Source organism: Drosophila suzukii, chromosome 3 (genome assembly GCF_043229965.1).
Source record: "Drosophila suzukii chromosome 3, CBGP_Dsuzu_IsoJpt1.0, whole genome shotgun sequence".
Taxonomy (NCBI): domain Eukaryota; kingdom Metazoa; phylum Arthropoda; class Insecta; order Diptera; family Drosophilidae; genus Drosophila; species Drosophila suzukii.
This window is the reverse complement of record NC_092082.1, coordinates 80,660,509-80,672,754: the sequence shown is the minus strand read 5'-3', so window position 1 is coordinate 80,672,754 and position 12,246 is coordinate 80,660,509. Positions and strand designations below refer to the sequence as shown.

At 42.0% G+C, this 12,246-nt stretch overlaps 3 protein-coding genes across 3 annotated transcripts; all 3 read right to left on the bottom strand.

Annotated features, from left to right (window-relative positions):
* Positions 1-3,973: 3,973 nt before the first annotated feature.
* Positions 3,974-4,458, bottom strand: UQCR-14L (Ubiquinol-cytochrome c reductase 14 kDa subunit-like). Its single transcript, XM_036817681.3, has one exon. It carries the CDS (start codon positions 4,372-4,374, stop codon positions 4,039-4,041), a length of 336 nt encoding a protein of 111 aa, XP_036673576.3. The 5' UTR covers positions 4,375-4,458; the 3' UTR covers positions 3,974-4,038.
* A 277-nt stretch (positions 4,459-4,735) lies between these two features.
* Positions 4,736-5,793, bottom strand: Mst98Cb (Male-specific RNA 98Cb). Its single transcript, XM_036817680.3, has one exon. It carries the CDS (start codon positions 5,655-5,657, stop codon positions 4,887-4,889), a length of 771 nt encoding a protein of 256 aa, XP_036673575.3. The 5' UTR covers positions 5,658-5,793; the 3' UTR covers positions 4,736-4,886.
* A 131-nt stretch (positions 5,794-5,924) lies between these two features.
* On the bottom strand, positions 5,925-7,258 carry Mst98Ca (Male-specific RNA 98Ca). The gene has a single exon (XM_017081049.4). The coding sequence runs from the start codon at positions 7,130-7,132 to the stop codon at positions 6,128-6,130; it is 1,005 nt and encodes a 334-aa protein (XP_016936538.3). The 5' UTR covers positions 7,133-7,258; the 3' UTR covers positions 5,925-6,127.
* Positions 7,259-12,246: the final 4,988 nt, after the last annotated feature.

The following is a 12,246-nucleotide window of genomic DNA, read 5'->3' as shown; positions in this document are numbered from 1 at the left end:
GAATGACAGCTGAATAATGTGCGCCCCATAAGCAATTAACGCGACTGTGGGGCTTACACACGTTCGTCCCTCGAGTGTGCGAGTGTGAGTACAGAGGCGGACGAAAAAATAGCACTAGATATTCAAGTGTTTTGAAAAATCTTATGGATGTGTCAAAAAGTAGGCAATAAAAAATCTTGACTCACGAAGTTCGTTTCATTTTTTTATTGCATACTTTTAGACACCTTTGAGAACCATTTTAAAACTCAGAAGTTTCTAAAGAACATTTTTATTAAAAAGTAAATGAATATGAATATCGAAAACTTACTGCTTTATAAAGTGCAAAATAGAGAAGATATAGGTATACCTATTTCTATTATTTGGACCCCAGTTGTTTGTGTGTAGGTGAATTGCTATCTTAGTGTGTTTCTCTGCCAGCTTACAAATTGAGTCAATAATTTTGCTCGGCCCTTGACTGGGCGGGAAATTATCCTGCTGCTCCCTTCCTGGTGGCACTTTGTGCATAATAAATAAACGCCATGAAATACGCGACTTAACACGCAATGTACAGCAAAGTCGCATGTCTCCATCGTGTGTGTGTGCGTGTGTGTGAGTGAGTGTGTTTGGGTGTGGGTAAGCACCATATGACACCACCTTGACTCATTAATTACGCACTGGCATTTTTATTTTCATTGCATACTTTTATGCAATTTATTATTACAGCATTGCGGGGCAGCGCTGAAAAAAAGCACACGCTGAAATACAAATTGCCTTTTTTTACATACACACAAGGATATATTTAAGTATATATGCATACACTTGTGACTTATTTACAGAGGGGGGCTCACACAGATACTCTGGCCAACACACACTCACACACTCAAGCGAAGTTGTGGCGAACACGACAAGCCGCAAATGAAATGTGCGCTGGATTTTTGAGCTGCCTTTCATCTTGGCTTGGCCAGGAGTTGCCTGATTGCCGATGTCCTTTGGGCATTCCTTTAAATACATTTATATGCAGTACGTTTGAGATCTATCAAAAATTAAGTAGCTATAATCTATTATTTATAAAAAATCTAAGATAATCTAATCTAAGATTCAATGCACAATCAAAAACCAGTCCAATGAGGCTCTCAAACTTTCTTACCATTTAAATATAGTGTATAACAAAAGGATAAAAGGTAACTAAACAGCATTTAAGAAAACAATTCTTTGAGAAAAATATGTATGCTTATATTATCCTACACACATGATTTTTTTTTAAATTTCTTACATAATATGTTATGTTCTTTATGATTTCCCTTTGTGAAACGCACTGTAGATACGTTACCGTAGATCTCATCTTTCCCCTTTTCACCCCTTTTAAAGGTAATTGCAGAACAGTAAACTGAAAATACGTTTCTTTAATCAAAGGGCAGCTAAACTTAATTTTCCCCAGAGCGAGAAGGCTTTAATCTTAATGCCAGATCGCAGAGCATTGCAGTTTCGTTTATGTTGGCTGGCGTAACCCTCGCAAAAACCGAATAAATATTCACTTTTTACTTCACTTGTTGTTGTGGTTGCATTATTATTGTCGTAGTTGTTGCTGTTGTTGTAGGTACTTTCAGCGGTGATGGCGATGCTGCTTCTGTGGTTGTCCTGGTCGAAAATTCCCCAAAGAATCTGACGCACTTATCGCAAATTACTTTGGCAGTTGCAGCGCAGCGTTGCTTTTGTGTATAAATTTAACAATTTACCCATACACGTGCAGGCATGTGTACATTGCATGCACGGGGGATTGTAAATTACCATACACACACACACTCACACACACACACACGCATATACTGGAGACTAAATGTGTCCAAAGAACGTGCAATGTCCATGTCCCTGAGAAGGAAAAGGATAGTAGGGGTAAGGACAGGGACAGTACAGGATTTGTAAAACTTTTGGCCAACATGGCGTATGCATAATATTTCTCCCTGCCGCATGTCGGCCGACAAACTTCATTAACAAACACAGTGGCCAGAAATGCAGCAAGCCCACGAACTTGCCGCAATAACAATGCAAATGTAACAGCTCGAGATGTTGCAGGTTGCAGCTGCAACTTCTGCTGTTGCCGCTGCAGTTGCATTCCCCCCAATTAGCCGCACAACTCATTATGCTTTCCCGGCGACTTACCGCCATATTTTTTTTTCTGTATTTTTAAAGCACACTTTCTGGCACTCGTCAATTAGCATTTGTTTCGGGGCGTTTAATGGCCAGCCAGATGTTGCTGCAATAATTTATTGTTGCCATTGCCGGCTTCATAAGATGTTAACGCGCACTTAATGCCACTTAAAAATACGCATAAATCGCAGAAAGAGTTTCGGCCGAAAGGGATAAAATGGGGAAAAGCGAACGAGGACGGTTGGCCACTTGTCCACTTACATGGCTACTTACAACGCTGCTCAAGCATATGCATGCAGATGACCATGTTGCAGTTACCACCCCATCCCATACAATTTTATACCATACCATGCCACATCAGTAGCAGCTGCATAAAAACAAGGTCGAACAGGGGACAGAGCTGAAAATGTACACAAAAATAAGGCAACAAAAATAAATAAGAATGAAAACCGAGCAGCAACAGTGCAACAGCAACTGCGCCACGCAATTAAGTGCATTTAATTAATTATTGTTGATAAAATAATATTTTTGCAATTTATTGTACAAGCGGCAGTTGGGCATTGGTGGGTGGGTCAGACTGCCGCCCACCACCCGTTATTTATGCATATGTGAGCGCAAATAAATAACGCCAACGATGGCAGGAAAAGAGAAAAGATGGAATGATAATAAAAGGATTAGACTAGAAAATACCCTGGAACAGCAAATCAAATTTACAAATGAACCTAACCAAAAAAGCACTTGGGAATTATAAGCTTAGAGTTAAGAATATTTTATTTTTCTTTGCATTAAAATGAAAGCTTTCTTCGAATAAGACATGAGAATTACAAGCTCACTGTTGAGAAATGTATATATTTTTTAATTTAAAGCAAAAACAATTTTCTAAATTTATTTTTCTGAAAAGGAAATTTAGAGAACATAGTAGTTATTATAACATAACAACTAAAAAAGTGTAATTCATTTTTTTAATTAGATGAAAGTTTTGTTCCATAACATTTGTTAAGAATTTTAATATTTTAATTTATAATACCTCAAATTTTTTCCCATCAACCTTACACATTTAATCTGCGGATTTACAGGGTATAAAAAACCTTTGCTGCACTCTCCTGCGTTGACGTTATCAGAACTCCGGCAGTTACTGGCCGCAGACGCAGCGATATCGCTCCTGTGGCAGCAGCATTGCCTATCGCACTGGCCAACATCGAAACTATGGCAGATCAATTCGAATAACAATAATTTCTTCCGGTCGAATGGCAGCGCCAGAACAATCAGACAGCGGCAGAGATGCAGATATATCTGCATATACATGGCTGCGAAAGTATCTGCATCTGCAACTGCAACTGCATTGTTGCTTTTGCTGTTTGCTGCATTTTAAACAGGATGCGCATAAGTATACGAGGATTGACAGGATGTGCGGGCCATGCACATGCATTTTGTTTGCCGCTGACGTTGCCACGCCCCCTGCCACCTGCCACACGGCTCGCCCATTTTAATTCGGAGGGAGGTATACACATGTTCAGCGGCAGAGGGTCACGCCCCCCCACAGCACTAATTTGTATTGTTTTCGCTGTTAATGAATTTCATATATTGTATTTATGCGATGCACTTAATGCGAAAATTATTTGCGTTGACATTGGCCGTAGATCGAAATGGAATTTAAATCGGTTGTTGTTTTCAAGAGACGGGTTTAAAATAAGCTGGGGATAAAGTGATATTAGATGGTATGACATTGAAGCGATTATAGGATGAAAGACGATAATGTTTATTTAAAGTATTTCTTATATCTGTTCAGGAATAAAATTACAGAAAAACAAGTCACTCGTGGTTATATTAAAGGCTGCTTTGAATGTAATGATACCATATATTTTTGGTGTATTAACATTACAAATTGAAAACTCAATTGAGACCAGGAGATCAATGGGTTTTATTCCACTCCTCGCGTTCCTCGCGCTCCTTTACCACCTCGTTGAGATAGGGCTCCAGGTACTTGATATCCTCCTCGTACTTGGTCCACTTCTCCTTGGGCAGGATCGTCTTGGTCATGGAGAGGTGTAGTGCCCGCATGATGCGGTAGTTGCGCTCATCGTACATCTTGCGGGGCAGACGACGCACTGCCTCTGCCACATCCTCATTCTCATAGAGGCAATCATCGCGGTGTAGACCGTATTGGTTGAATCCAGACATGTTGTAGGCCCATTTCCCGAGCTTGGAAAAGACTGCGGGTCCCACTCTAGCCACGTACTTCGACATGATTTACGAAAAATAATAGAAATTTGGAAATTAGCTGGGTTTTAAGACAGGAGAACTGGTTAATCGTACAGCTGACAGTTAACTCAGTGATACTTTAGTAAGGTCTCTTGATTAGCTATTTTGTAATGTGGCCAATGGCCATAAACGGACTTTCATAAAATCCCTTATTTCACAGAAAGCCTTGCAACACAAAAATTATGCAATCTCTAAGGCATTCAAAACTTAAATTTGGAGCTTGCTTTTCTTAACAAATCGTATATATGTTTAGGGATTTAGTGATAATTCATATTTCTTGATCAATAAATAATAAAATTCTTTCAAGTAACAAGCAAAGCTACAACCCAATAAAAAGCTTATAAAATGTTTATCAGACGCATTTCTTTAATATACGAAACTTGCAAAGTCTATTTTGGACTGGAATATATTTGAGTTCGGATACGGACTTCCAAAACGTAGGTGCATCACGGGATTTCTTTGGTAGACGTTGAGAATTTATCCAATTGCTTCCTCGCCTAGCAAGGACCACAAGGGCCGAAGCCACAAGGTCCAGGTCCACAGGGTCCACACGGTCCACAAGGACCACAGCCTGGACCAAATGGTCCACAAGGTCCGCAGGGACCGCATCCTGGTCCGCAAGGTCCGCATCCGGGTCCACAGGGTCCACAAGGTCCGCATCTGCCCTCAGCGACTGGGTATTGACAGGTGGAAAAGCAGGGCAGCGGGCAGCAGGGTCCTCCAGGAGCACAGGGTCCAATGGGGCAGGGTGGGCAGGCGGCACTGGGTTTGTAGTTGATGGGTCCATTGGGATAGCAACAGTACTCCCTTGGGGGAGGAATATCGATGGTCTGCGGCTTCGGCTGGCACAGGATCGACTGACACACCTCACGGGGTTCGCACACCCGCTTGGGATAGCACACCACATAGGGATCGGGGATCATAGACGGATAGTAGATGACTCTGGGTTCCCGCACCATCTGCGACACCCATATCAGCTTGGGCACCTTGATGACCCTCGTGGCATCCACCACCTTTGGTATTGTGATCTGTCGACATCTATTCACAACCATCGGTTCCGGCACTATCTTCTCCGTAAAGACCACTCGCTTCTTGCAGATCATTCGCGGCGGCTGTTGGACGGTGATACATTTGGGAAACGGCGGCGGAATACGAGGAGCACATTGTGGCAGCGCCTCCAGCTGAGCTGCATTGTAGCACTTGGGCGAGCACTCGAAAGGACCGCAGCAAGGATCACAGGGACTGCAGGGACCGCACGGAGAGCACATGGTTGGATTTTACAAGGTTTAACCGAAATTAGATCTGAAAAAATAAATTTTGTAATTAATTTTTTTTGTAAAATTTTACCACAGAAATTTGGAAGTGTATCGAAGCGAAACTGGTTTCGAAATGGCAAATATACTTCTAACAAAGCATAGCTAGACTGACAAGCAAATCCAAGGCCTACTTGAAAAATAAAATTATACTTAAAATAACACCTGAAGGTAATTTAAAGTAGCCCTTCCTTTACCTGTCATTTAAAAATTCCATTGACATTCGCTTAAATCCGATTTTATTTACAGCCAATGAGTCGTCAATGTGTTGACAAAGCAAAGTGTACTATAGACTTTTGGTAGTGATTATAAGCAGGACAGCGAAAACAATATGATATTCGGCATCGGAGTCAAGCGGTCGGGATAGACAAGTTGGTCCACAGGGCACTGGTTTCTGACAACGGGCAATCCGCATATAGATGATCCTAGCAGGGGCCACAGGGACCGCAGGGCACTTGAGGACCGCAGGGACCAACTGGACCGCAGTGGGTGTTCCAGGGAGTTGGGGCGCACGGGTAGCAGGGTCCGCACTCGGGTGATTCATAAGGACAGGGTGGCGAACAGGGTCCGCAGGGTCCACAAGGACCGCAGGGACTATTGCCAAGCGGTCCGCAAGGCCCGCAGGGAGCACAGGGTCCACACGGAGCCGGGACAAACGGACCCGACGGCATCGTGAGGCCGCAGGGCCCGCAGTTTGGAACGGCACATGGTCCGCATGGACCGCACCTCGGCCCACAGGGTCCACAGGGGCCGGGACCGCAGGGACCACATCGCGGTCCGCAGGGTCCGCAACCTGGTCCACATGGCCCGCAGGGTCCGCACCTGCCCTCGGCGACGGGATACTGATTGGTGGAGAAGCAGGGCAGCGGGCAGCAGGGTCCGCCAGGAGCACAAGGTCCAATGGGGCAGGGTGGGCAGGCAGCACTGGGCTTGTAGTTGATGGGTCCATTAGGATAGCAACAGTACTCCCTTGGGGGAGGAATGTCGATGGTCTGCGGCTTCGGTTGGCACAGGATCGATTGGCACACCTCACGGGGTTCGCACACCCGCTTGGGGTAGCACACCACATAGGGATCGGGGATCATGGAAGGGTAGTAGATAACCCTAGGCTCTCGAACCATCTGCGAAACCCAAATCAGCTTGGGCACCTTGATAACCCTCGTTGCATCTACGACCTTAGGTATCGTAATCTGCCGACATCTGTTCACCACCATGGGCTCAGGGACTATCTTTTCCGTAAAGACCACCCTCTTTTTGCAGATCATCCGCGGAGGCTGCTGAACTGTGATGCATTTTGGGAAGGGCGGTGGAATGCGCGGAGCACATTGGGGCAACGCCTCCAGCTGGGCCGCATTGTAGCACTTCGGGGAGCACTCGAAAGGACCGCAGCAAGGATCACAGGGACTGCAGGGACCGCACGGAGAACACATTTTTTTTTGACTCAAGTTTTCCAAAAATAAATTTTATAGAAAAATATCTTAAACTTTTTTTTTTACAAATTTTTACTGTACAATTTGGAAGTTGTTCGGAGCGAAAATAGAAACTGAATGAGATCTAACGGCACGACGACAGCATAGCGAAAGATTCTCCAGGCCCTCTTCGATCGATAAGTGTAAAACCGAGTTCTTTGATTTGGTTAGATATGACATTATACCTTATACTTATAAATACTTATAGGTTTTTGGAAATCTCCCAGAGTAATTCTAATTTTGTAGTTATCTTTTAATTAAATTTTTTACAGTGTAGCAACTATTAAATATTTGGTTTTTCTTTTTTACAGATGTTAAAATACCATTGAATTAAAGTTTTCAGAATGCTATGTCAATCCCTTTGAATTGTAAAATATGTTTATAATGCTTAAATCTGCTCCATGCGATTGCTTAAACGCTCGCGATGAAAAATCGCGGGGTGGTTCTTGAATGGAATGCATTTTGCAGACCGGATTCCATCTCCACATGACGTATGCGCGACGTATCTGCATATATTTCAACAATATGGCATCTGCCGTTGAGTGGGTTTAAGCCTTTAATATGCTAGCGCCTTTATGTAGGCGGGCTGCTTTTTTTTCGGCCCAGCTGAAAGCCAACTTGGAAAAAACTACAACGAATTACAGAAAAACGTCGGAAAACACTCTGGCGAGCCCGGCCTATTGAATATACATATATGGGTTTGTTTTTTGCCCAGTGCCTGGACATGTCAGCGCCGAAAAAAAGCGTTTGAGAGGTGGTTGGGTTGGGTTGGTTTGGATGGGTCCTGAAAGCTTTAGTGCGTGGGTGGGCGGTGCAATCGGCGCTTTGTGCATGCCACAACCATTGCGACACTGAACAATTGCGCATTCACAAAAAACTACAACAAAGAGCGTGGTCACAGCGGACCATCGATGTTGACAAAGGCTTTTGCATGCGATTCAGGTAAATTCTAAAATATTTGCTCCATTTTAAATGCAAAAGGAAAGGCAAGGGACACCATTCAGAATGTGTTCAGAATCGAAAAGGTTCTGCTAGTAAATCAATAAATAAAATAAAACAACTAGTATATTTTTGTAATCTATTTAAATATTTAAAAAAATAATAATAATGTTGAAATTATATTTAAATAAATTACTATCAAATTGTTCCTTACCTACTTAATATTTAATTTACAATTCTCAATTTAGTCTTCGTTTAGTTGCTTCCACTTTAATCACAATACGTAAGCATAGGGATTACTAAAATATTTCCAAAAATATTCGGTACCATTAATGTCTTAATTTAGCCAATTTTAAGAGCAACATTGATTTAATCGATTTGGTTTCGGGCTGCGTTCTAGGAAATCGCCCAGTTCTTTGGCCTGTAATAACAAGCCTTTGGCTTATGGTCGTAATTATGCAAGAAAAACACCAACTTCTTGGGCTCGAGTGGCCCTAGGGCGCTTATCGAGAGCGAGAGGCTGATGGTCTTCGTCCAAGTTTCCAGTTCCCAGTTCCTAGCCACAGACAAAGCGCCAGCTAATCCCACAATTTCCAGAGGCCCCAAAGAGCCTGTCTAATCACAGACCCGCCACTTGCCATCACAGTGCCACCGAAATTGTCAGCTAATAATGCAAACAATAACAGGCAACAGTCCGAAGAAATGGCGCACATTTCGCATAATTATGGGGTGGGGGAACCCCCGAATCCCTGTCGAGATGGCCCGGCTAAGGCGGCGCAATTAGCGGACTTAGTTCGGGACTAGGCCCAAAACAATGTTGGGTTGGTAAATGGGGAAATAAGCACAGACTGGCGATAAATTGGCCTCCACAGTGGCTGCTGGAGAATAGATAGAGCAGCAAGTGTCAGTTGGCGGATGTTTTTGGTTTAGCTGCACTGGGGAAAAGTTGGCTTGTTTGGCTAGGCATTGAAATATGACTTATAGATTTTTAACATTTTTTTAAAATATTTATAAAATTTTATTTGAGGTCTCTTTTAAATTTTCGATAAGGTTCCAGTGTCTTGGCCCTTGCCTTCTTTAATAAATTTAATCGGACCTAATACACAGTTGCAGGCATTCATAAAATGGGGTCCCCTTTTTGGCCCTTGGTCGCTTATGTTGTTTGTTCGCATTCTTTGCGGTCGTTTGACGTTGATAAGTATTCTGATTTATTGACAACAAACTGTGAGTGTGCGGGCATTGTGGCAGCATTTATTTAAATTTATATATTTATTTATGGGCTGCGCACACGCAAATACACACACGGATAGACAGATGGATCGTTGTTCAATCGAACTCGTGCTTTAACCCATTTTTTACTGTGTTGAAACAAATTATTTATTTTTCAAATATTTTTTAATTTTTTCCAATACTTGTATAACTTTTATCAAAATGTTGATTAACAAACCCAAATTATTCATCAAAAAGGATCGATTATTTTTAACATTAATCTTTGGTTCAATATATAAAATGGGTTAATCAAAGTTTTTGGCTCATGTTTTTTATGCATTTGCATCGATGCATTTCCGTTTGATTTCAATAATTTCAACTTCCGGCACAAACCGGAAATGACAAATAAAATGCACCGCCATTCAAATACACTGATAAAAGCACAGAGTTCTATACAGTCACAAGAATGGAAACATTTTCTCCAGTTCCAGGTTTCCAAAACAATTTTTTAAGAAATTTATAAAAATTAGTTGAAGGACATATTGGGAAAATAAGACTGAAGTTATTGCACTTGCAATTTGTTATGTCTTTTAAGTTGGCTTACATTTTTTCAACTCTAAAAGGATAATCATTTTTCTTCCATGATTTTTGCTTTAATTGCATCATCTCAGTTTGCATCTGTATGAAAAATCGCATAAATTACGTTATTTTCGGGAAGGCTTGTTTCTGCCCAAATCCGTGCATATAAGTTGTTTATTTTTTGCCGGGCAGTAAATTTGCAGGCACATGCATATGGGGAATGACCATGAATTACATAAAAAGCCGCAAATACCGAAGTCAAAATGCGTGGCCTCAACGTTTCTGTGCATTGTAAAGCATGCCGATGTGCATGTGCAAGAGGGAAAGCATTTCCCTTGCAACATGCAAACGATTCAGTCAGTGGCAAAAAGAAAAAAGAATCCAAATATATATTGCAATCCTTTAGGCACGCGGAACATAATGAAACGAAAATGCTACTGTGGCAACAGCAGCAGCTGCAAGGACATTCAGGACGAACCGCCGAGGACCAAAAACCAGGGACCGTCCGAAGCCGTCCGCTTGCCATTTGCCGAATAAGAAAAAATAAATAAAAATGTGAAAATATTTCTTTGGCCAACATTTTTACAGCCGCCTGGCCCCTTTCATCCTCTCCATTCCTAGGCTGACCCCGCCTGCCAACCAATTCGCAGCCATTTTTATACAAAAAATGTTTTTATTTATTCCGATGGGGCGGCGACCCCTTTCTCTTGCCTCGGTTTCTTTTTCGGTAGGGATGCTTATCGACTGGAAAATTTCCATGTAATATATATCGTCTAAAATATGGCTCTCAGCAAGATTTTATGAGAAAAACATTGAATTTTATGGAAATATATTAACAAATATCGATGGTTTGATTTTTTGTTGACTAAAATTTATGAGATTAAATACTTAAGAATTATATACCATCTATAAAAAAACAAGGAAGAACGCTATAGTCGAGTACCTCGACTATCAGATACCCGTTACTCAAAGGGAAATGGAGATATGCAAGCAGCAAAGCGAAATTAAAATGCGCCACCTACCGGCGGTAGACAGATTTAAGCGTTATGGGTGTTAGAGTGGGCGTGGCAAAATTATTTTTGGATCAATCGATAGGTATTGACGACACCAATACATTTCAGTTAAAATTTTTTATCTAGCATGCAAAGTGTGGGCGTCACAGGTTTTCGCGGATTGTGGGCGTTTAAGTGGGCGTGGCAAACTTTTTTTTAGGTCAATCGATAGGTATTGATGAGAACAATACATTTCAGTTAAAATTTTCTATCTAGCATCAAAACTGTAGGAGTTACAGTTTTGGGCGGCTTGTGGGCGTTAGAGTGGGCGTGGCAGTCTACTGAAACAAACTTGCGCTGCGTAAGAAGCTCAGGAATCTGTACGCCAAATCTCAATAGCCTAGCTCTCATAGTTTCCGAGATCTCAGCGTTCATCCGGACAGACGGACGGACAGACGGTCAGACGGACAGACGGACAGACGGACAGACGGACATGGCTAGATCGACTCGGCTAGTGATCCTGATCAAGAATATATATACTTTATGGGGTCGGAAACGCTTCCTTCTGCCTGTTACATACTTTCCGACGAATCTAGTATACCCTTTTACTCTACGAGTAACGGGTATAATAACAATGTCCACATAATTTAAAATCCCATCAGAATAAAATAGAGCTTTTAAAGAAGTTTATAAAAATATGATATATATTTTAAGCACAAAATGTTTTAAATATTTTTATAATCTCCGTCTACGGTATTACCCTATCGGCACTATTTCCATCTCTATCCGAGATGCGAGTTATCGCCCATGCCCCGAAATCCTTGCAACTGGGCCTGGCTTGTGGCCGCCGGTTGATTTATATTGATGAATGTCCGTTTGTTCGTTAGTTCCGTCTTCGCAGGCTGCCAAAGAGATTTACTTGCAAGGGGCGGGAAGGCGTGGCAGTTATTTTACTCTTTGCCTTTTGTTGTGCTGCACTCGCACATCCATATATATCCACACATATATGTATATCACCACGCATACACACACTGGGTGCACTTGCTTATGCTCAGTGCCAGAAATTATTGCATACTTTACGGAAATTAACCGCATTTCCATTTCTTGCACGCACACAGGATGGCTGCGTCATCTCGTCCTCCCATTTTCCCCCAAGTCCCCGGAAAACCCGTCTCCGGTCTTCCACTTGTATACATATTTACAATTTTAATGACTTTATTTTTGCGCTGGCATAAAATATTTCCAGGCACTTACAATAGGGTAAAGTACAGGGATTTTGGTTGGGGTCTTATGATGCTATTTGGATGGAAATACCGTTTTTTCTTAGATTTGTTTTACAAAAATATTTTTAAAACA

Excerpts from the sequence above, each read along its gene's own strand:
- UQCR-14L (XM_036817681.3), bottom strand. The coding sequence starts at position 4,374 with ATGTCGAAGTACGTGGCTAGAGTGGGACCCGCAGTCTTTTCCAAGCTC.
- Mst98Cb (XM_036817680.3), bottom strand. The coding sequence starts at position 5,657 with ATGTGCTCTCCGTGCGGTCCCTGCAGTCCCTGTGATCCTTGCTGCGGT.
- Mst98Ca (XM_017081049.4), bottom strand. The coding sequence starts at position 7,132 with ATGTGTTCTCCGTGCGGTCCCTGCAGTCCCTGTGATCCTTGCTGCGGT.